At 41.7% G+C, this 25,065-nt stretch overlaps 2 protein-coding genes across 2 annotated transcripts; one reads left to right on the top strand and one right to left on the bottom strand.

Moving 5' to 3' along the window:
- Positions 1 to 626: 626 nt before the first annotated feature.
- Positions 627 to 22,508, bottom strand: pelp1 (proline, glutamate and leucine rich protein 1). Its single transcript, XM_058625617.1, has 19 exons — positions 22,332 to 22,508; positions 22,077 to 22,141; positions 21,785 to 21,890; positions 21,067 to 21,216; positions 19,356 to 19,427; positions 19,184 to 19,243; positions 18,866 to 19,022; positions 17,715 to 17,847; positions 16,291 to 16,378; positions 16,113 to 16,201; positions 13,543 to 13,656; positions 12,870 to 13,020; positions 11,342 to 11,495; positions 11,198 to 11,253; positions 10,240 to 10,373; positions 7,173 to 7,275; positions 4,382 to 6,004; positions 3,429 to 3,749; positions 627 to 1,098 (listed from the first exon to the last, which is right to left on the bottom strand). Exons 1-19 carry the CDS (start codon positions 22,470 to 22,472, stop codon positions 1,006 to 1,008), a joined length of 3,810 nt encoding a protein of 1,269 aa, XP_058481600.1. The 5' UTR covers positions 22,473 to 22,508; the 3' UTR covers positions 627 to 1,005.
- Positions 22,509 to 24,058: 1,550 nt separating this feature from the next.
- Positions 24,059 to 24,649, top strand: LOC131456731 (PWWP domain-containing DNA repair factor 3A-like). The gene is made up of 3 exons (XM_058625293.1): positions 24,059 to 24,164; positions 24,246 to 24,431; positions 24,556 to 24,649. The coding sequence occupies exons 1-3, from the start codon at positions 24,147 to 24,149 to the stop codon at positions 24,646 to 24,648; spliced, it is 297 nt and encodes a 98-aa protein (XP_058481276.1). The 5' UTR covers positions 24,059 to 24,146; the 3' UTR covers position 24,649.
- Positions 24,650 to 25,065: the final 416 nt, after the last annotated feature.

Raw genomic sequence — 25,065 nt, forward strand, 5'->3', positions numbered from 1 at the left:
ACAGTTAGTATTTTTATCATCATTATTATTTAATCATCAGGCTGTGTTGGGAATATATTAGTATAGTAGCACCGGGACCTGGTGCTTTGTTTTTTGGCTTGATATTGAGGGCAGTTCATTTAGAGGGAGTTCTTTTTCTGTAATTGGTGAATCTAGTGCATTGACTTGTTCTGTATTGAGTTTTGGAAGTTTAATATAATATATAATATAATATATTAACACATTAGTCAACATCTTCGAAAATAATTCAATAACACTGCACCTTTTATTGATAATTTTACTGTCATAGATGAGACAATCTAATTAAAACATATTAACATCTTAGTTGCTGAAATCACTAAACTGGATTTTAATGTTATTTAAAAAAAAAAAATTAATTAAAAAATGTATTTATTCAATTTCTTCTGATGATAATCGTTACTTGGTGCAGAACATTTCAGCCTTTGTGATTTGCTGACTGCATTTTTTCAAAGTGCCATTACAATTTGAAAATATTAATTGTTCAGCCCCAGTAACAACTCTTTTTCTACAATGTTTTTCTTTATGTTACAGACCTCACCAATGTCAGTGGTTAAATGACTCCTTTAGAAAATGACAGATCAATGAAAAAGCATGTAGCGTTGTACTTACGGTTTTTGTTTTTTTTTAATAATAAAGCATTATGACAGTAATGACAAAACAACATGACTGTAGGATAACCTGTACCTAACCCATGAAGAGAAACTGGCATTGCATGATGACACACTTGAAAGAGCTTTACCTCCCTGAAACTGTAGAAAAAGCACGGTTTCCATGAGTGGATTTAAAACTAGCTTGTGCCACTAACGAACTAAGTGATGTGGTAGAGTCAGAAGTCTTATTGTGGAGAACACATTCTACCATAATGATGTGAACATGAAGGAATGACTGGGGACTTGTTTGGTGAAGTAACTCCATCTCACAAATTAAAATAATACAGTATCCATTGCAACTTCGGTTCACGTTATGCTTTGGGATGGAAAGAGTCTATGAGCGGTTCGATCCAGAGGCGCCGTCTTCATCATCAGGTGGACAGGCGACAAAGTCCGCCAACATGGAGGCCATGACTTCTTCATCGAGCTGAGGGACAGACACAGAGACAACTGCTCAGACTTGGGCTACATTTCAATTGCCAACATTATTTAATTTAAATTAAAATTACGGTTTGTAATTTCACATTGAACCTGAACAGTCTAGTCAATATTTTGACAGTTTACTAGAGGTTCATGTAAAAATCGTTTTTCGGTTCCAACTCGATGCAAAACCTAAAAATTAATAAATAAATTAAATGTATATATATTTTTAAACATTGCTATAATTTTGATTGGCATAGCTTGTTTCAGTTCAAAAGACCTCGATCCATTACAGCATATTAAAAAAAACAAAGGCTTCAGTTTTCTCATTTTAAGTTGCTTAAATAAATGTGATTTTTTTTTCCCCTTAGATTTGCTTGAGTTAACATTTCCTTCTTCCACATATAAAAACTACAAAATCCTGCAAACACTTTACTCTGATTTTATGGCGACAAAGCTTTTCTTAGCACACAACAGCTCTATGTGAATTAGGAATGGAATCATAAGATTCTGAGAGATTCACACCTCTACAGATTCCATTCCTGCTCCTTTCCTGCTCCATTCCTGCTCCCATTCCAGGCTCCTTCCTCGGAGCCTGTCTGCAGGCTCCGAGACCCATTTCAGGTGTGTTATTAATAGCGTTGGGCATGAGTATTCGATTATCTGTTCCCGTGACTATTACAAATGTATCAAAAAGACACATAACAAATGTTTTATCAATGATTGGTGCATCTACAACCACAAGGTGGCGGCAGCAGCAGCAGCAGCAGCAGCAGCAGCAGCAGCAGCAGCAAGCATTTAGTTAGTGTACTTCGTGTTTGCAGAAGTGATGAAATTTAAGAGGTTGCATCTTGAAGCTCAGGGTTCCCACAAGTCTGTCCATCCATCATCTACCGCTTTATCCTCCACCAGAGGGTCGCGGGGGGTGCTGCGCCAATTTCACTGATTCATTTTCAAAACTTAATAATAATAATTCTTGGCCTTACTTGATGAGCTAGCTCTATCACAGGCTTTGTAGCAAACATGGAATTTGGACTGAAATATCTTAATCAACTTCCACAGTCGACTGTCTCTCGTTTGTGTCACGGGTGATGTCAGTACCACTTCCACCTTCTGAGTTTTGATGTAAATGGAATACTAGAACTATTAGTGCATGTTACTAGTACTAGCAGTGACCTGATGAAGTCTTGGTTATCTTAATAGTCATAATTATTTTGAAAAAGCTGTGATATTTTTTAAAATGTATTTTCTCGATGGGAGTGAGATATTAACTGATCCCTTGTTCATGCTTCACACTAAGGTGTACACATTTAAGTATTTATAACAAGTGTAGCTAAAACATCAAACAAAATGTTTATTATTTTTGAATTTGAATTCTGGTCATGTTTGAGAAACATGTGATCTGTAGCTGCAGTTTTAAGCAGGGATGTCCCGATACAACTTTTTCACTTCCGATACGATACCGATATTGCAGCCTTGAGTATTGGCCGATACAGATATTGATCCGATACCAGCACGAATCATACATACTTTAATGACTTATTTTGTAGTGTGGAATGTTAGAATAGGCTTGATCAAGCGATATTACCTAAACAGAGAACAATAGTGAGCAGCAGCAGGTATGAGAAAAACTGACCCATTTATTATTAACCAATGGGTTACATCAATTTTAACCTTCAACATAAGAATATTTGATTTTTTACCATGTTAATTTCATACAGTCTATGGTTAATTTCATCAGGGGGAAAGTACCAAGTGCTCATGGGGGTGTTTTCAGAGCACCCGTGTTTCACAGGTAACAGCGTGTCTTCAGAGAACACCCCCCTTGTTTTCACTATTTTGGATTAGCCCAACCCGCACAGGTTGAGTGACTCGTCCCGCAGGGACCGGCCCCGCAGACGTACTTTGCTCCGTGTGTGGAGCTTCAGGACACATTTAAAACACAGAAAGCTCTTGGCTAACTCGCGCTCGCTGTATGGCTTCGTAGCCTCTGATATCAGAGATTAAAGAAAAATGTTTAACCTCTGAAATAGCAGTAGCACACACGCTGTTGTTGTGATCACGTGGGCTCTACATGCGTCCACACACACACACACAGAGCCCACATGATCACAATAGGCGCTGCTGGATAGACGTGCTGGAGCAGAATGGACTGTTGTTGTAACAGAGTGCTTATATCGGAGATTTTAGAGGCACTCGGATATAATCCGATATGTGTTTTTTTGGCTGATATCGGACCAATATCCGATATCAATATCGGATCGGGACATCCCTAGTTTTAAGAACCCGGTTGTTTACTGACTTTCAATGCAACAATAAAAATATGCTGATGTTTACCTTTTTCTTCTCAGTGCCTTGTCCCGCCTCTTCCTCTCTGTGTTCCTCATCTCTCTTCCTCTTCACTCCTTTTCCTTCCTCTCCATCACTCTCTCCTCCTCCTTTTCTTCCTCCCTCCGTCTCCTGCTGCTGATGATCTGTTTCCACACCATTGTCTCTTTTCTCTTTCATCTCCTGCTGCTCTTCGGTATCCTGACCTGTCGAGTTCTCGGCCTCGGCGGCTGCTGAGTGTCCATCTTGGGTATCTGCTGGTTGTTCCTCCTGGTGACACGGCTGGTTCTCGGTTACACTGGCTTCCTGTGCTGCCTCTGCCCTCGACTCCTGTTGAGTTGGAGAGCGTCAGATTCATGTAACAACCATAGCCACACCAGCTTTTTTTTTTTTTTTTTTTTTAAAGGAGGTACAAAGCGAAAGTGAAATACAATTTTTTTTTTATCATGATATACTTAAAACTTAATACTTACTTTAAATATTGATGTATATCACAATATTAAGCAAACCAATATTTCTGTGAGGCTGGGCGATTTGACTTCTAAGTAATATCAGGATTTTCTGGATATATCCCGATATGCAAGATGTATGTGGATATTGATATAAATATATCTATATACTGTATATATATAATATAAATACATACTGTGAAGTGTGTAAGTGAATCACACTAGATCAGGGGCTTGTCGCACAAAACCAGGAAAAGGAATTAGGCACGGCAATGTTACTTGTCCTGGCTGAACTTAGCACCAACTCAGTTGCACAAAAGCTATAAGTTAATCTTGCCGCTCAATCCGTTGTCACTCTGATCTGAAATGTTACTCATGATCTTCTGTATATATTTTACCTAGGATAAAATAATTTTTGGTCTGTGAAGGCCACTGTGGTTCCCTGATGGTAGCCCTCTGGATGTCACTCACTCTTACATACTGGACAGAGATTTAAAAATAAAAAAGTAGTACCTGTTGATTCTGATTGGTCACACACTCTTCAGAGGAGGCCGTCTGCTCAACCTCACTGGCTCCTTGCTCCCATGAGCCCTCCTCCTCCTGCACCACCTCCCCTCCTTCCTCTTCTTCCACTTCAGCTCCCTCTTCCCTCCCCTCCGTCTCCTCTCTCTCTTCCAAAGCTCCGCCTGTCACACACAATATCTGTGGCATGGTCGGGTCGTCCATCCTTTCACTCTCGTCCTCTTCTCCCCCACGTGCCTCTTCCAGGACTCCGATGCTCTCCACCTCCTGCACCTTCATCCTGTCCTCCCCAAATAGCACTCTGTTGGTCTGGATCTCCTCTATTCCTCCTTCTTCATCCCCCTCCACACTGAACCCAGCCATCCCTTCTTCAGCTTGGATCACCTTCCCCTCCTCCACCCCTACCTCTTCTGCCTTGTCTTCTGATCCCTCAAGTGGTGGAATGTCTCCGTCGTCATCCTCCTCCTCCTCTTCATCCAACTCTTCCCCTTCCTCTTCATCAAAATCCTCGTACTCCTCTCCGTCATAAAACTCCTCCTCCTCTGCAAAATCACTCACTTCCTCCTCATCATCCTCCTCGTCCACCCCTTCCTCTTCCTCTTCTAGCTCCTCGTCATCCTCCATGTCCTCTTCCTCCTCGTCATCTGTGCTGTTGATGTTGATGACGGCCGAGTCTTCGTTGTTGGCGGGAGGCGGTGGGTGCTGGTGGAGGTGCCGCCCCTGCAGACTCAGCTGGTTCTGCAGCTGGTGCATCTGCAGCGACAGACCCATGGAGGCAGGCTGAGCAGCCGCCGAGGGCTGCATCAGCATCTGCTGGAGCTGTGGTCTGCTGGGAAGCGACTCGCCGAGGCTGCCGGGTGGAGCCGTAAGAGTGCTGGCGCTCAGAGGGGGGACAAGGGAGACCACTGAGGTGCTGGAGGGAGGGAAGGAGTTTATGGGTGTGGTGGAGGTGGAGAGGAGGGCGGAGGAGGTGGCCAGGTTGTTAGAGAGTGACACACTGTCTATGGTGGTTGGTGCTGCTGTAGTGGGTACCATGGTGACACATTCTCCCCCTGGTAGTGTGACTGTAGCCCCTCCTGGTGTGGCAGAAGTCTGGGTGTTTGCTGCGGCTGAGGTGTCATCCTGCTGGTTATCCATGTTGAGCATCCCCGGTGGAACGATGACCACACTGTCATCTGAATCACTTGCCAGAGAGATTTCCACATCTTCTGCTTCTTCTTTTTCATAACGGACAAACACGGGTCTCTGGCCTTCTGGAGGCCCAAGCCCAGACTGGTCAGGGAGGTGATGAGCATGTGGGGACAGGATCATGTCTCCTGGGGCAGGGGCTTGACCTGAAAGCCCTGGAACCAGTGAGAGGTGATTTTCCAGTGAGCCCAGCAGGGAGGTGGGACCCAGGAGGGAGTGGCGGGCAGGGAACGGGGGACCAGGGGCCGGGCCTCCTAAAAGAGTTGGCAAAGTGAGTCCAGGGGTGGGTCCCTGGGAGGACGAGAGAACTGGCGCAGTAGGGGTGGGTTTCACGGTGAGGGGAGGTAATGGGAGGGCAATGGAGGGAGTGCGGGGGTGGAGCAGGGAGTTGCAGATGGCCAGAGCCTCAGTACAAAACGTAGAGACCTGAGAGAAGAGAAACAGAGCAGTGTTTTAAAACTCAGATGACTGAGAGCAAAATAATATAACTAAATAACGAATTGTCCCATTTTATATCACAGCACTTTTAAATCAAGACACATTTACAAGTTTATATGTTAAATCTGAAAAATAATGCAGCCATCCACTTCAAATAAGGAGTGTTTTTCCTTAGAATTCATTTTACAGGCCTAGTGGTACTTATAGTTGCTATATGTAAGATTTATTATTAGTGACGTCACGATTGTAAATCGAATATCGAACGAAACATCGCGATCTAGACCATCGAAATCAAAGGTGAAATGGACAATTTAACCACACCCCCAGTGTACCATGCTGCAGACATGCCAGAGGGGAAAAAACAGCGTTGTGGTTGTAGCCATTGTAGCACAATTACACGTTAGCTTCTCCCACTTCACTGGAGCTGCTGCCAACTAATAATAATCACAGCAACTGATGATTTGGGCAACACATGCGAGTTCGACATGTAATTACCTTGAACTTGATTTTTGTGACAGTCGATGTTTGATGTTGATGTTTTGCTCTGTTGTGCCACCCACTGTTCATCACCCAATAACGCAGTAACTCTTTAACACGTGATATTGGCAGAGCGAGCAGAGAGAAGCTAGCTGCTAGCATCAGAACTACAGAACGATACATGACCTAAAATGCCTCCATATCCCTCTCAAATACGTCTTGACGAGAAGCAAAACAATGCTCTGCAGAGGAGATTATTTCAATTTAGACATGAAAGTAGAGAGGAAACTGACAAGAGATATGCTGGTGTGGATACTTTTCTCCTAAGGGAGGATGCAAATATCTCTCCCGGGAAATAAGTGCGACGTATGAAAATACATGGCTCAGTCCAAATGTCAAATGTCGGGAAGTGTTCGTATTTAAAAAAAACAACAACGCAGTTTCAGGTCCTAAAAAGTTGTCTCCGTATGAATGGAACGCCTCTCCAGCTAAAAGTATGCATATTCACCTAAATCCGTTTCCGTGTGGACGAGCCCTTAATCATTGTTTTAATTATTTGGCATTTTTCCAGTGGACATTGTGGCGTGACAACGGCCAAAAGCCGGCATATACCGGCTAACATAAACCTTGCTCTCAGCCATGTCTCTTTTTTACCACATTCATCAAAGCAGTCGGTCACCTTCAGGTTGCGGTCGGCTCGTCCTTTGCTGAGGATGGATACAGCACAGGTCAAAGGTGGAGGCCAAGAGGGTGATGGAACCAGGACCAGAGACATCAATAACCTGTACATCCACACAAACAAAACAAACATGTAAATAATCTGTATTTATATAGCACTTTTCTACTCTTGATGACCACCTTGAGGTGCAGCACTTTTTTTCCATATTCATTCACACTCTTGATGACCACTCAAAGCTGCTTTACACAACTGGTTTGCAATCCACTCATACATTCATAAAGCCCATCTATGTGCAGCACTTTTTTTCATGCACATCACACGCTGCTGGTACAGCTGTCAGGAGCAACATGGGGTTAAGTGTCGTGCCCAAATGCTGGATTCCAACAACTGCTGAATATATGTACCATGTATGGGGTTAAATTTGATGTGGAGGGATGTGTGGCGTATAATGCTAAAGAGAGTTGTCATGATATGGAGAACAAAGTGAGACAAAGCTGTGTTTTTCAGATTTTTATGCTAGGGAATGTATTTTCTGTCCCTAGATCCCTAGAAATATATTTGGGCCACATCATAACAGATAATATGACAGATGCAGACCTGCCAACCTGAATTTGTTTTTGGAGTAGCAACTTACTGGGGATTTATTGTTAATGTTATTGTTCTTACATATGGAGGTAGTGCAGCGCGTGCATGCACCTCAAAAATGATCCCATTTTCAATGACCTTTTGGTTTGTCATTTTGGCTGATACATAATTAATATGCATCTCTCACATGCTTACTAATCACTTGCCCACTCACTTAAATGTCAGATAGTCAACATACAAATAGACTATGAAGAAAACAAGAACTCTTTTAATGAAAGAGTATTTATTTTACATGCGGTTTAAAAGGACTTCAACGTGACAGAAGTAACTAAAAAATGGCTCTTAAACAGACATTGGACATTATAAATAACTGAAAAAAACAAAAGTCATGTTATGTCCCTTAGACATTTTACATTATTTCTGAGGGGCACATATTCTCTTCTGTTTAGGTTTGCTGCTCTCTCTTCCTGTCAGTATCCTCATCAGAAGTCATGTTTATTAACTGCAGGTGGACACACACAACTCATAATCAAAATCATTATCAGTATTATTTCTGTGCCACATGCACTTGCGTGAAACTCCTCCTGATCTGTTCCTATAAAACATTCCAAGGCTACATTTTAAAAATTAGAGACGCAGCCGATAACGTGCGTGCGTCTCCCGTGTGGCAGCCTGTTGCAGCAGCTCTCGCTACTTACAAACCTAACTGTAAATGTCCTCACTGCGGAACTAATAAATGTCGATCTTATTAGCCTTACATTTCTTGAGCTGTGGCAATAAAACGGTCACGTCATTAACGTTAAATTGCGTCCAGACCCTCTTCACAATTTCAGTCTCTTAGTCGTCTTATCCAACAGGCTAAAGTTGCTAAAGTTAGACCCACATACTGTAGCCTGTGGGCTGCTGCACTGATGTACGTACACTGATGAACTGAACGCCGATATTCCCCGTTTCGTGTAGTTTGAAGTGACACAGTGTAGCAGCATAGCAGTGTAGTTTCATGTCAAAATGCATAGAGGTTGGCAGATCTGCTGCTGATGATGACTCAAGTACTGGCTGGCATCAACAGACATTATATTCCCAAGCCAACATGTTGGCAAGAAAATTTAACATGTGAAACAGCCATGATAGATCAGTCTTTTCAAGGTATATTGTACTCCTCTTTAAAGGGGACATATTATACCCTATTTCTCCAAGTTAAAATAGTTCCCTGGTGTCCTAATGAACATGTCAGTGACATGCTTTGGTCAAAATACCATAAGGATGAAGCACCATAGCAGTTCAATAACCCTGCCAAAACCGCCCCTTTCAGAACGCTCTGTTTTGTGCGTGGTCCCTTTACATGCAAATGAGACACAGGCAAACACACACCCACTTCTTCCAGGGGGTTTCTGATTTGTCCTTTTTACTGCGCTCACTCAGCTCCTGTTCCCTCCGCTCCATTCCTCTCCCCCTCCCTCCACTCGTTCTGACAATATCAACATGGCAGCGTGCGCGAAAAAACAGCGAGAGTGCCGTCACAGGAAGAGACGTTAGACAAGGATCAAGCCGAACTGTAAATCAGTTAAAAGGACTTAGGGACAGCACCGCTGATCGCTGAGCGGCGAGCTGCATAAACTGCCGCTGTATGTGACTGTATCAGACTGAGTCTGTGCTCCGGTCATAGAGGACGTACTGAACAAATATTTTTAATTAGGACGTGTCAGAAAGGTCGGTTATGAGCTCTATGTGACCTTTTCTTAAAAATGTGTGGGTTTGTACGTCGGTAAAATACGGTTGCTGACTAAATACAGCGACCGCTGGCCGCAGTCTGATGTGAAGTGGTGCGAACACACGAACACGTTTGCTGACTTTATCCGGCACATTAGCTTCATATATAAAATCCTCTGAGGCTGGAAGTTTGTGTAAAACACTATGCTCCACTGTGCAGCCACCAAGAGCACACTTGTCCCTCCGCGTTGACATAATACCGCTCTTCCTCCCTCGCCTGCTCTCTCGCATTTTATAGGGACAAGGTGGAGCTAAGGTGGAGCTCTCCAAGTAAACTTACTGGTGGGCGGTAACATTCGCGGTGAAATGCGCATGCTGTCGTCATAATGCACAGGGAATTCAACATTGTGTGTTTTAATCGCCTATACTTACACTAAGGGGGAACACGAAAAAAGGACTGAGTATTCTTTTTCCACACTTTGGCGACTGGTAGGGCCTCCAGAGTCCCAAATATAAGTATTAAGATGATTAAAAAGTTGATTTTGCATGATATATCCCCTTTAAATAGCACCAATGTTGATTCACCTGAGAATACCATAGCCATACAGAAACTGCAGTTTGCCTATAATGACTGTGGATATTACTCAAGAAACCTTGGTGCTGTAGTGCTAGTGAATTGTTTTGTAATGCAGGAGTCAGCATCTTTCAAGCTCTATTTATACAAATGGACCTCGCATCCGGCAATAAAATTTAACTCAAGGAAAGGTTGTACCTGTACAGTTCCTGCCGTGTGAGGGCACTGCTGTACTGGCCGCCGATGCCCCCTGCAGGTTCACATGCAGTGTTGCTGCTGGACAGTTGCTGCTGCAGACGCACACACAGCGGCAGCACCATGTCATGAAGACGCTGGGAGAAACACACACAGAGCAGAGAGTTACACACAGAGCAGAGAGTTACACACACACACAGAGACACACACACACACAGAGACACAGACACACAGACACACATGCTTCCAGTCACTCTTATCAGTCAAAAATCCACAATTGAATGTAACAATTATTTTATTAATCGATTAATCAGTTGATTATTTTATCAATTAATCATTTTGTTGTTCAGTCCATAAATGTCAGAAAATGTTGAAAAATATGAATTGGTATTTCCCAAACCTCAAATTTTGATGTTCTCAAATATCTTCGCTTTGTCCATCCACATAAAATTATTCAGTTTTAATGATTTTTTTTTAATTTATAGTATTTTCTCTATTTTTGTTATTAATACTTTCTGAAACTATGCTCAGCATGCTGAAGTTGACAATTGAGGCCCAAAGGATCTGATATGGAACTACTGCTCGGACACGAGCGGCTGCCTAGTTAGTAGCAAAGAAACCAGAAAAATAGATTGTTTTAATTATTAAAGAATTATTAAGAAAATGTGTTGACGCTTCATTTACTGAAGAATAAATGATCGATTCCTCATTGCAGCCCTACACATGATGGTCGGTAGTCAGATGTGGGAGAATAGACATAGATTTCTTCTGATACAACACAGCTCAAACACTCATCTGGACACAGATTTGACAATGCAGGAGTGTAGATGTAGCTTTTGTCAGTTACAGCAGCAGGTCAATGGCCTCTGCTGTGCAGCAGTAATGTAGTTACAGTTTAAATAACTTTTATCCACACTTTTAACTTTACTCCATTCCATCACCACAGTGACACTGACATTACCTTGTGTATATCATCCTTCAGCAGTGCCCCACTCGTCAATATGATTTGTCTCAGAGCTGTGAATAAGAAAAACATTCATGTGATCACACCAAATTAACCATGACCACATGCGTAAGTCAAACACAAACTTGGGGAAGTTGTCACCTCTGAGGGCTGAAAGGCATGTGTCCTGATTGGCCACGTGGTCTCCTTTCCTCTGCAGAGAAGGTCCACCTGTGTCTGCCATGACCAAAGGCTTGGTCCTGCGAGGGCCTGGTTTCCCTCCGGGAACCACGTCAGCTGACAGACCAGCCCGGAGCTGGAGAACAGACATAGAAGGACACTTAAGAGACGATACAGAGACGCTGCTGCATTAAAAAATGATGAGTGTAGGGGTGGGAATCACAGGGTGCCTGACAACACAACACATGATACACGGCCCATGATACCAATTCTGTCACAATACAACAATTCTGTGATAATCAATATATTGTAAGACAATCGTAAAGTGATACATCACGATATCTGTCTAACTGAAGAAAACAAAACGTCTGTGAAAAGTAAAAAATGCAGGATAGTACTAACTAACTAATATAAAGAACAAAGTGCTTAAAGTCTATTCAGTGTTTCCCACTAATTAACGAGACTGTGGCGGGCCGCGCACACGCACGCAGGCACAGGTCGCACTAATAGACTAAGGTCGCACTGCGTTGTCTGGAGCTTTGCTTGCTGCATTTGTGCAGTCCAGCAACACCGTATCCATATCTGATGACAGCGGGACGGCATTTGAAGATAGTGTGGGGTAAGTGTTTCATTTGTGGGCACTGGAGCCCGTGCAGAGTAGGGACGCACCGAAAACTGGTTTGTAAATTGTCAAAAAGGCATTTTCAGTTTTCAGGTCGAAAGACTTATCACTGAAACAAACTGACCGAATCAGGATGTTGTGATGACGGATGCAAAAACTGCGGTCAGCACACGCTTGTCTATTCCCACTTAGAGTCTGTCCAAGATCAGTTTGGAACACCAATAGAACATTGCTAACAAGACGTGAGTACATGGTGGAACACCTATTGTGGGGATAAAGCTGCATGTAGAGAAATGATCCAGGCTGCGTCGGATATGGAGAGGCCGCTTTGAAAACGGAGAAGCCACAGTGCAGGAGCGATGTGCAGAAAGAAAAACCTGTCTGTCTGCACTAGATGAGGGGCATGCACCCTCGTTCTCTAGATTTTTAATTGATTTATCAATTGAAGCATGAACATTAATCTATACAATTGCAATGCCTGGACTTTAGTGAGATAAGTACACACAGCCCAGAGATACCATCAAAATGAGAAAACTGCAGTTTTGTGTTTGTTAAGTTTTGAACAGCCCAATATTCATTTTTCTTAATTTTCTGCTAAGTAGTTAAAAATGTATACATTTTTCTTCATGTTTTGATTTAGAATATAATGTGCAGTGTTACCAATGCATGGAAATTACTATTATCAGGATTTTGTGCTTAACTCACGGTTTTAAACACACTACATGCTATTATTTTGAACACGACTGTACAATCAAACTTGTTGGTGTAACAGAAAAGGACATGAGGGATAGGACAAGATAGGGGAAGATATTCTGCTGTGGTGATGCCCTCAAGGGAAAAGCTGAAAGAATATATAAGGTCAAACTCAGGAAACCTGAGCTCACTCACTTTGACAGAGTCTGCCCCCGGTGTGATGTCACTGAGCAAGTGGCCAAGGAGGAGCTCGGAATGTCCAGGGCTGCCCTGAACAATGTTGGCAGATGCTCCAGCCACCTGGACCCACAGCTCTAAGGTTCTGTACACTGACACCCTCACTGAGCTGAGACACAAGAAGCACAGACGTGGGACACATGGCATCTGAAATAACCACATCAATTCTATTGTTTTAGCTCAAAGCTTTGTAGTAGATTGCCCAAAATTTGTCCTGCAAGTGACACCCCTATGAAGTGCTTTATGGTTGTATGTATACACTTCTATATGGAGGCTACAATGAAGCATACAAATGTATGCTATGACACAGTTATGGTAGTGTACTTGTGCCTCAGCGAATTATGTCAATCAGCAACTGACTCTGCTGCCATTGACTTGCCTTTGTAACAGGAAAATTACAAGTCATACATATATATTTATCACTGGACTCCTCCTGTAATTCTGATATTTTGTGTCTCATACCGTTTCCTTTGTTTGATTTGGTGTTGAGCTGTGCCCTCAGTGGTTGTTAGCCTCTCCCTCAGCTCTTAATGTCAATTTTCTTGGAGCTATCATGTTCTTTTCACTTCATTGTATATTCATCCCAAAGTCAAACCAACAGAGCATGTGTGGTGGATGGATCTGCAGTTACCTGTAGGATCTCTGCTGACCCACACTGGCTTCATGTGGCGGTGTCCAGGCAGACAGAGTTTGGGAAAAAAGCCTCTGTAGGACTACAGTGTATTGAACCATGCTGCAACGTGCACTGTAAGACAAAGTACATTTCATTTCATTTTTACTTTGTTTTTTTGTGTCCTGCACACAAAGTGCCCAACCCTCATGGGTTTATAATACAGTACAAATAGTACATTACATTCAAAATACAAATTATTATACAGCTCAGTCTTCTTTCCCTTCTTTCTTTTTACCAAGAAAATTTGCTACAAAAAAGGTTCCCTTTTTAAAGCACAACTGGTTTTTCATCTAACCACAATAAATTAGCATAAATGTAAGACATTTTAGTAAAAAACATTCCTCAAATCATCATAAACTGGGCAATAAAACCTAAAATGAATCTCATTCTCAATTTCACCCAGGTCACACATCAAACAGAGCCTGTCTTCCTCTGGGGTATCATTGAACCTGCCCGTCTCCAGAGTTCCTGATCTTAATTGTGCACACAGCGATCTTTGGCGTTTACTTAAATTACAATTTACATAGGGTTCTGAACTGTTACATTCTTTTATTAAACAATATGTTCTTAATTTTGGCTTGTCCCATATATCAACTGACCATTTATCTTTAAACCTTTGAAACATGTTACTCCTTATCTCTTGAACGTTACAAAGTAATTTGTTCTGGAAAACATAAGACAATTTGTACATGTAAAACAAAGATTGTATCTCCTTCGCCCTGGAATGACAATGTGAGACATCCCATAGAAAAGTCTTCTTACTGAGCCTCTGATCAGACATCTACACAAGTCAATCCAGAGCCTAAGCATTTCACATTTAAGTCTGATGTTGGGTGGTTCCCATCCCATATCTCCACAAACAGCCAAAACTGATGTCAGTTTATGGACTCCCAAAAAAAAGAGTACAGTTGTGTATAGGCATGGAAAACTAGGTTATCATAACCTTTAACCCTGCTGAGTACATATCCCAGTGCTCTCCCTGCAGACTGGGCAAGGACATTAATACCATCTTTAAATGTCATGTGCTCCTCCAATGTTAAACCAAGATATGTATACTGATCAGTGTACACCAAAACCATTGAACCAAAATTAAAACAAAAAGAACTTCTCTTCTGGGACTTTTGTCTAAAATGTACTATTTGAGATTTATCCTAATTTACTACTAGTCTATTTCCAGCACCATTCTGCAACAATGTTCAACATAATCTACAAATCTTCTTCACAATCAGCAAGTAAAACTACATCATCCGCATACAATAAAATACTCATAATTTGGTCATCAAATTTCATTAATTTAATTTGAAGTGCTAAATCATTCACATAAATAGAAATCAATGTTGGGGACAATACATCTCCTTGCTTTACACCAAACTGTTGGAGAAACCATCCAGTTGTATATTTATTAACTTGGACGTGACATCATTCAACATCATAATATTGTATCATGAATCTCCGCCCCTATCATTTAAAAAATCAAAACACTTATTTTGAAATGGTGTAAGATATCGTTACAAATATCAATATTGCTATATCCTCTTCTGTGGTGACATGCTTATTTTGGTGAATTAACTAGCAATATGAGCTAAACAGTAGGGCTGCAACTAACGATTATTAACATAATTGATTAATCTGACAATTATTTAGTTGATTAATTCAGTACTTGTTTGGTCCATAAAATTGCAGAAAATGTCGATCAGAGTTTTCCAAAACTCCAAGTGGTGACATTCTCTGTATGCGCACTTGATGTCCCCGAACGCAGTTTTAAGATCATTTGAGGAAATTAGTCATTTAGAATTCAAAAATGTGGTTCGTGTATTAAGATATGACGTATATAGTCATATCTATAGTTTTATAGTTTGGCAGCGACGGTATCGGAGGGGATCAGCTCCGCCTCAGTGGACGCTCGCTGCGTACAGTGTGCGGGGCAGAGCAGCGTTACCTCGGCCTGTCCTGACGAAATGATCTGCTGACATCGCTGTCATTAGATGCTTGGTGTGATCGATAGATTTGTTGTTGACCCGTTATTTTGTTTTTAATGTAAACGTTTTGACCTGACAGTTTGTATATTATTAATGTTTTATTTATTTTGACTTTGAATGTCAGCTGAGACACACAGACACACACACACACACACACACACTATAAATACGTCATATCTTAATACACAAACCACATTTTTGAATTCTAAATGACTAATTTCTTGCCTCCCCTCGTTCGGGGACATCACGTGCACATGCAATATTTTCTGGTGCGCACAAGATACTTTCTGGTGTGCACGAGATACTTTCTGGTACGCACGAGATACTTTCTGGTGCGCACGAGATACTTTCTGGTGCGCACGAGAAAGTATCTTGTGCTCACCAGAAACATTTAATTATTTTTTTTATAAATAATAACAATCAATAATAGTTGATGATCGATTATTAATCGATTCATGAATGCAGCCCTACATTTTAGCAGTGGATGGAAATAAACGTACACGCAAATTGCTGGAAACCAGGCTTGTGTGCGCGTGTGTGTGTACTCACGCCATGATAAGTGCTGCCAGCACATCCAGTGTGTTGGCATGAATGATGGGCAGGACCAACAGCCTCACACTTCCATCTCCTGTTAAGTTCTAACACAGACGGAGCAAAAGGTGAATACAATACAACAAATACAAAATTAATAACAAGAGTATATGCACGTGTGTGTGTGTGTGCTAACAATGCTCTTGGAGCTGACAGCGAGGGCTCGGCACACCAGGTTGAGTATTGGTCTGACGGGCAGACGAACAGCTGAGGCTGGATCCATCCTGAGAGACAGAGTCAAGAGAAGAGAACACATGACTGTGTGGTTGTTACAGTACAAATTTGTAAGACCATTAATAGCACCTCTATAACACATTTATGTACAGTATTTCATATAAGCTAAGCTAAGCCATCACAACAGAACCTGACCCAGAGTTGATGATCATTTCAAAGTAAGCTATTTGCAGACCTGCCAACCTTTAAAATTGTTTTTGAGTAGCATATTAATGGGGATTTATTGTCAACGTTATTGTTCTTACATATGGAGGTGGTGCAGCACACTCATGCACCCCAAAAATGATCCCATTTCCATGACATTTTGGCTGATCACACATAATTAATATGCATCTCTCACATGATTACTAATCACTTCCCCACTAACTTTTATGTCAGATATTCAACATACAAATGGACAATGAAGAAAACAAGAACTATTTTAATGAAAAGGCAATTCTTATTTAACATTCGAATTAAACCCATATTACTCTGATTCACTTTAAATGTAGGTCTTAATATATTTGACATAAGCTTACTGAAAAACACAAAGGACATGTTATGTCTCTCCAACATGACTTTAACATGACAGCAATAACTGAAAAGTCAGACATTGGAACTGAAAATCACAAGAGACATGTTATGTCCCATAGACATTTTACATTACTTGCTTCTCCTAGGCTACACTTTCGAAATTCGTAACAATCGGAGACACAGCTGATAGGAGTCGCAGTTTAAAGTGACACATCGTAGCAGCCTAGTATAATGTCAAAATGCGCAACTGCTACGCAAAATGCGTAGAGGTTGGCAGGTCTGTATTTGTCAGCTGTGTGAGATCCGCTGTTACACCAAATAGTTGTGGCATAGGAGACTAAGAAAGGGCACTAAACACACAAGAGGATCCAGAGAGCTGGACACATAAAATGTCACTGCAGTTTCGCGCAACCACGCTATGACGACCCCACCCACACTGAGGAGGTACTATAAAGTAATGGAAAACGACATCCCGATACAAAAAAACGAGTAGAGTCAAGACAAGTTAAGTTGAGTAGTACTAGAACTGTATAATGGAAAGGCACCTATTGTATTCCCAAAGACCAGGGATAAGCAAATATGAAACTAAATATCAGTATCGGTCAGATACTGGCAAAAATAATTGGACTGGATATAGAAAAAAAAAACAAATATAGTGTTATGATGAATAAATGCCCCTACCCTTTTTCAAATGTATGCATGACATGACTTACAGTGGGAAGGGTAGTGTGTTAGTGTGTGTGATTATGTGTGCGCGCGCGTGTGTGTGTGTGTGTGTGTGTGCGTGTGCGTGTGCGTGTGTGTGTGGGGTACCTGAGTGTGTGTTTGAGTGCCAGGCAGACAGCTGTGTATCTGTGCTGGAGCTGCAACAGCAACAGAGGATCTGATTGGTCGAGATGAGGAAAGGCCAGCTCCAACCCTGGACCTTCATATTGCACTGTTCCTTCTGTGAAGGCAAACATCATCATCATCATCATCAGAGCACAATATGATTCAACAATGACTATATTCAGAAAGCCAACACACTCTCTTCATGTGGTCAGGCAACTTATTTACTGACAAGCACTTACAGTTACAGGGTAACTGTCCGTAATAAGAGGCATACTTTCACACGCACACAGACACCCATATGTGATAATAATATTAATACATTTAAAGAGACAGTGCAACCTTTATTTAACTCAGTGCCACATGTCAGTACATATGAAGTTACCTATTGTGATTGTATACCCATTCTCATAGATAATGTTGTTATATAAAAATAAATAATGTCTTATATTTTATTATCAATATTGACTACTTCTGGCTTCCATATGTCTGAAAGTGACTGACAGTCGTGGAAAATAAGTCATAACTCTATAGTGTGTGAACTATGAACCAGCTAGTTCCCACCCATACATCTAACACATCAGCCGGTCTGAAGCAACAACAGGAGAAGGAGGGGGAGAGGAGGCAGCCGCAGCGAGCGCAGAAACGGAGCAACTGTAGTGAGGCGTTTGTGTAAAACTGATGAAAAACTGCAGAAAAAGTTGAACCCGCTCACTGGGAAAAGTGTGGGTTTTAAAACACCCACCTCCCCCAGGGGTGCGACGCCCCGGTGTGGTGTGTGTGTGTGTGTGTGTGTGTGTGTGGGGACGCAGGGAGAGGAGAAATAGGTGTGAACTTGCGGGTCATGTATTGTCATTTTAACGCAAAATTAATTATATCGATACAAGCGATATTCTCCCGTGTTATATCTCGTTTAGAAATATATCGATATATTTTAAAATATCGATATATCGTCCAGCCCTATTTGGTTTGATTCTTGTGTCTCTTCCTGTGACGGCACTCTGACCCATCGGTGCACGACAGTCTGATGTCACGCTTTTTCCCTGGTAATGACGTCACGAGTCAAGCTAGTGGAAACATGCCTTACTGTATGTAGTTACTATGTATAATATGTATAAGTATAGTAGCAAGTATACCTGCTTCGGACCCTTGATAGATCTGAGCCAACAGGCTATTGGCTGAGGCCAGTAAGCAGTGAATCTGATTGGTCCAGCCCTCAGCTCGGCCAGCACCAATCCCTCTGTCCAAAAGGCCCCCAAGACAGGGCAGGCGACCATAACACTCACATGCCATCTAACAGAAAAACAGATTAACAGAGAAAGGAAGGATTTACATGTTGTAATAAAACCTCTTCACCAGTAAGTATCAACAACAACAATAAAACACAGTGAGTAACACCTTTGCAGGCACTTTTCATTGATACACACAATGATGAAAGAGTGGGAGTCACAAACCTCTTGTGTTTTCTTGTTGATACTGTCCATTTTGGAGAGGAAATAAGCTCCCAGTTTGTCCTAAAAGAGAGTTTTTCAGTTTTTTCTCAAATATGTTTTTTCAACCCTATCTATAAATTATAAGACAAGGTCTTTAGACGTTTGCTCTTATTTTGTCAGCTTTGCATCTTACCCGCAGGGATCCACAGGCTCTGGGGTAGTAGGTCATACAGGCTGTCATCCCCTCCATGGCCGACAGCTCACACTGATATCAGAGGGAATAAAAGGGAAATGGGTTGCAACGATTCATCTGCAATTATTTTGATAATTGATTGTAATTTCAGGTTTTTGAAATAACAACAAGCTGTGTGATTTTTCAGCTTCTTAATGTGAATATTTTCTGGTTTCTTTGCTACATATAACAAAGAAATCACTGAAACTAAATCATTTTGGTTTGTGGACATCATATTCATATTCGATCGGAAAGAGGAATCAACATTTTTCAAAATTTCTTTTGACTTTATCGACCAAACTACTAATCAAGAAAATAATCGATTAGTCCATTCACTGTTTAGCAGTCGTTAAAATGTCACGAGAGCACCAACCATGGGACATTGAAAAGTGGCGCCCGCTCCACTGTGCCGTGTAGAAAACATCTCAGGTGGGATCTCTTGACATGCCTGTAACGTTGGAAGCCATCAGGGCGGTCAAGGTTACATTTTTTCCCATCGGAGAATAAAACTTTAATCCACCTTTCAATGTCCCATGTTTGGTGCTCTCATGCAAACTCCAAACGGGCATTTTTGTGTCGTTGAAGGATACGAGGCCTATGAAGACGTTTTTTGTTCTTAAACCCTTCACTCACAGATGCCATCTAATGGTTATGGGACTGCAGTTGGCACCAGTGACAGCTTAATTTGGGCCGAGGATCGTCCCGTGTCTTGACGGGCAGCCATTTGGATCCTCCGGCTCAGGGCCAGTGAAATTTTTTTGGGTCTACCACTTGAATTTTTGTTCCATAACCCTCAGGATCTTTTAAGAAGTTTAAAATGATTGTCCTACTGCGTCCAACATCAGCAGCAATGGCACGCTGCCTTGCTAATGCAGCTCAACAATTCGACCGCATTCAAAGAGAGACAGCTTTTTTGCCTTTGCCATCAGGAGGTCATGACAGTGTGGATAGCCGACAGAAAACGGCATTTTTGCTAAGATTTAGGCTTTTAAAGGCTGTGGTCTGAAACTTTTGATCAGCTGATGAACAGCCTATTTCAGTTTAATGGTTGTTTGCAATAAATTGCTTCCTCAAATTTTTTTTTGTCTCACTGCCATTTCTTCTTTTTGCATTTTGAAGCACTACTTAGAACCTTCTTAAGATCCAACAGTGCAAAATGTAAATTCTTGCTATTTTTTAACTGGTCTTAAAATTTTGATCAGGAGTGTATTCTTAAAATGGTGTTTACTTGATTGTATTTACATTAGGGCTGAATAAATATCTAATTGCAAATATTTTGACAGGAATTGCAAGAGGGAATGGTAATTTTTACATTACAACATTTAAAATGATAACTGTGTGATATTTGTGCAGATCTGTGAGAAAAATAAGTTTTCTTCAGTCTGTAGAATATGATTTGTATTGATAAAGAGAATAACAGTAAAAATTTGGTTAATTGTTCAGTCCTAATTATCATTCATCATCGGAGTAGAAAGAATTTATCATTGTAAACATATTGAAATAGTTGATGAAAATGGTTTTGTTATCATTTTTAAAATAATTATGAATAGTCACATGAACTAATTGACTTTTTATAAACAAATTAATAATCAAATATTGATTGCCATGCCTAGTTTGCAGTGGAATAAAATATATGTTATTTAAGTTCTATGTTGCCCTGCTGTTCCCTCACCTCTGTTTTCAGGCCCAGCAGAGACGTCAGGATGCCCAGGATGGAGTTGAGGCCGACTTCCCTTGCCATCTCTGCTAGCTGAGAGGAATACTGCAGCAAATCCTTAAGAATATTCACCGCTAACTGGATGGTTTGAACTGGAGCCTGAGACTAAAGGGAAAACATCCAAAGACATAAAAGAGGGGGAGGAAGAGAGAGTAACCAAAAAAGACAGGAATGTACATGCACTAAACTGTCTGGGGCTACAGAAAGATTACCAACTAACTTATATCAAAGCCTAATTCAGTTGATGCATCTCGTATTAAAACATTGCTTCAGGGCTGTGAGGACACAGAATTCTGCTTACCAATTCTGATTTACAAGTCATGTGTGAGACTTCAGTGCATGGTCCTACATCATATATATCGCTGATCTATGGCCACATTCAGATGCAAGACTATGAATCATCAAATTACATTACATTACATTACATGTCATTTAGCAGACGCTTTTATCCAAAGCGACTTACAATGGAATTGAGTACAATCAGCCAGGGGTGGAATCGAACTTGCGACCATTGCGACCATGATGTCTTTCGCACACAGGGTACCAGTCTTAACCACTGAGCCACTCCACCCCCCCAAATCAGTTCTGTTATTACTCTTAAATTTAATTTGGACTTGAACAATGTGGCTGGTAATTTGAACATAAGTGTGCAAGTGTGGGGCATTAGGGTTACCTGTATGATCTGCTGCAGAGAACGTAGCCAGGAGAGGCAGTGCTGCTCAAACAGATCACTGGAGCTGTCTTTGACCAGCATGGAGAGCAGGCAGAGTCCCTCAAATCTGTGCACATACACACACACATGATACAGAGATGTTGCTCCTGTGCAACTACTTAACCCCCAGGCCACAGTTTATCCTGTAAAATCTCGGGCTTCAATAATTAATCTAATCAATTTCCTCAGGGATAATAAAAGTATTCTGATTCTGATGATTTATGACAGCTGAAGATGAAGTGTAAAAAGTCACCTGGTCTTGCTCGAGCCCAGTTTGGCGTTGCTAAAGCCCACGAGACCCCCGACGGCGCTCGCGCCCTGTACAGTTACACAAATGTTAACCACAAATAAGATCTCAAACAGAGTAAACATGAGCCGCAGCAGATGTGACACACAGTCCCTGTCGTTAACGGAGAATAACAAAGCATGTAGCAGCTGCAACCCAGCGGCAGCAGGCTAACAGGGAATTAGCTTCCGAGTTAACGTGCTCCCCCGGGCCGCTCTCTACCTGAGTCTGAAACACGCCATGTTCTCTGTAGTTGGCCAACAGCGCGGGTAAATACTCTGGACGCTGCTCCTTCAGAACCGACACTAAACCCTCTGTTAGTCTCATGGCAGACGGGCCATGCAGCCAAGCCGAAGTCGCCATCTTGCCTGTCGCCAAGCTCACGTCACCACTGTGCGACGGCCTGACGTCAATTTACGAGAAGGGTCTAGCTGCAGACCCGCAGACCACTCAACGAAACGCCCCTTTACTCAACGAAACGCCCCTTCACTCAACGAAACGCCCCTTTACTCAACGAAACGCCCCCTCACACTCAACGAAACACCCCCTCACACTACCCGACACTCTGATTGGCTCTCAAGAGACTGCGTCTGAAACGTGATGAAGTTTACGTTGACCGAGTATGAAGAGGGAACCCGAAAAAGTAACACGGTAGGTAAAGGTAAGAATGGATAAAAAACACATTTAGATATTGAACACTGGATGAATAGTGATTATTTGTATCCATTATATCAATTAAGTGCGGTTTATTAACCAGTTATGTCTGCATGCTGTAACGATAGCGATTGTAACAGCAAGCAAGACGCAGCGATTTTCTCCCTTTTTTCTTTTTTTTCCTTTTTTTCTTTCATTTATATGTACAGGTTATAACATTGACAATATAACATTGTCTCATCATCTCAACCAAGAAACGTATAAGATAAACTATATGATCTCTATATATTAGTATTTATCTGTTTTTTAATCTTTAAATGACAGCTTTGCTCATTTGAAAACGTGTGACCTCAGTTCTACAATTGTTAAGATAAAAGATTTGATGATGAATAATATTTTTCATGTTTAGAAATTAGAAGTTCTGTTGAATCACAGTCAACAGTGTCATTTGATTTGATTTATTTCAGTTAGCCTGCTTATATTTTAGGACAGGGAAAGTCTTAAAGGCAAATGCAGTCCAGTTCATTACTACTTGATTCTGGATTAATAATGTTTCCATGATAAAAAATACAAAATACAATTTTAATTTACATTACATTACATTACATTTTCTCTTATAGAGCAACACTACGTTCAGTGAAGGAGCAGACCCTGAGCTGAGGAGATGCGACTCGGACACTTATCAGTGTCCGATCTGCACAGAAAAGGGGAGCTATGCAAAGCTTGTGTCCCATCTGCAGGGACACCAAAGGTCAATGGTGGAGTACGGTGGTAAGTCCTAAATTATCAAATATTTTTTCATTTCAACGCTGAAAGGCTTTAATTTCCCCATGAGCCTTATGTTATTTCTGTTTGTCCTGACCATGGATAACTGTGACCATCAAACTATTCAACTCATCCATTTGAGTATCAGAAACTCAAAATAAGTAAAGTAAAGTAAACTAATGCTGGAGCCATTTCATCTATGTGTACTGTACTTCATGTGTGTAGAATCTTAAGTCAATGTGTATTTTATTTTCACTCTTGTTGAGAATTTAGATATTGAGAAAACGTTTCAAGATTCCTGCATTTTTATAGATGCCCCTGATAATAATGATTGTTCTCAGAAATAATGTAACAATTTGCCTCTCAGGCTTATCTGTATATCCATTTAGGGCAGTGATGTTACTGTGGCCAAACAAGTTGCCAGCCAGGATGACACCTCTTATCAGAGGAAGTGCAAATAATCAGGGAAAGAAAATGTCTTATTCAAAGTTCTTAATCACATGTATTCAGTGTTGCATATTATGTGTAATTTAATTTTAGGAAAGGGCACAACAAGCCCAACAGAAGCGACGCGAGGCATGTTGTCTGTTAACCAGTGTAATCACAGAGGATCAGGGCATGCTGCAACACCTTAAAGTGAGTGACAATGGCATTTAGTGTGGTGTTTGTGTATTTGTATATGAATACCCAAACTAAAATCCTATACAATTTTTATAGAACATCATCACAGGCAACACAGTGTCTCCTTGGGCCAAGAAACAGGACAGGGTCATCCTTCTTTTTGAAGATGATGAACAAGTGGACAAAGTCATGCACTTCTTGTCTGAAGTACTCAAACGTACTGAGACAGACAAGAAGTCTGCAGATCCAGTGGCATTCGTAATGGATGTACTTTTGCCAGAGGTGAGATCTCAGACACTGACACTGATTTGTAGACTACATGTTTTATGTGACTGCATATGTCTGTCTCCTTTTAACACATGGTCACTGTCTAACACCATCTTAAATCTTAATCTTCATGCCACAGGCAACAGTATACGCCCTCGGAGCTGTTCACTCCATCTCCCTGGACAAAGCCAAGGAGATGTACATGCGTGGCACAGAGTTTGACTCAAGGTAAGCCGGATAGTTTAGCCCTCACTGCGGCCCTCACTGAAGCCTGCTCCCCTCCCCCTCCCAGCACATCCCCACCCAGGTGGCACAGCGGAACCTTCCCCTCCTCCTCCCCTCCTGCGACCACAGCCACCCCCCAACCTGCCCTCCCACTCCCACCTCTCTCTGACACCAGCCATCCCCCCCCCCTTCCCTCCTCTCAGCCACCTCCCTGCTTCACAGCTGATCAGGTGAGGGGAGAACTAAGGAAGCTCCGGCCCCGGAAAGCAGCAGGACCAGACCAGGTGTGTCCACGGCTCCTCAAAACCTGTGCTGCAGAACTCGGGGAGCCACTCCAACGGGTTTTCAACCTGAGCCTACAACTCGGGAGAGTGCCCACCCTCTGGAAGACATCATGCATCGTTCCAGTTCCAAAAAAGAACCG

This window comes from Solea solea, chromosome 3, assembly GCF_958295425.1.
Source record: "Solea solea chromosome 3, fSolSol10.1, whole genome shotgun sequence".
In the NCBI taxonomy this organism is placed as follows: Eukaryota; Metazoa; Chordata; class Actinopteri; order Pleuronectiformes; family Soleidae; genus Solea; species Solea solea.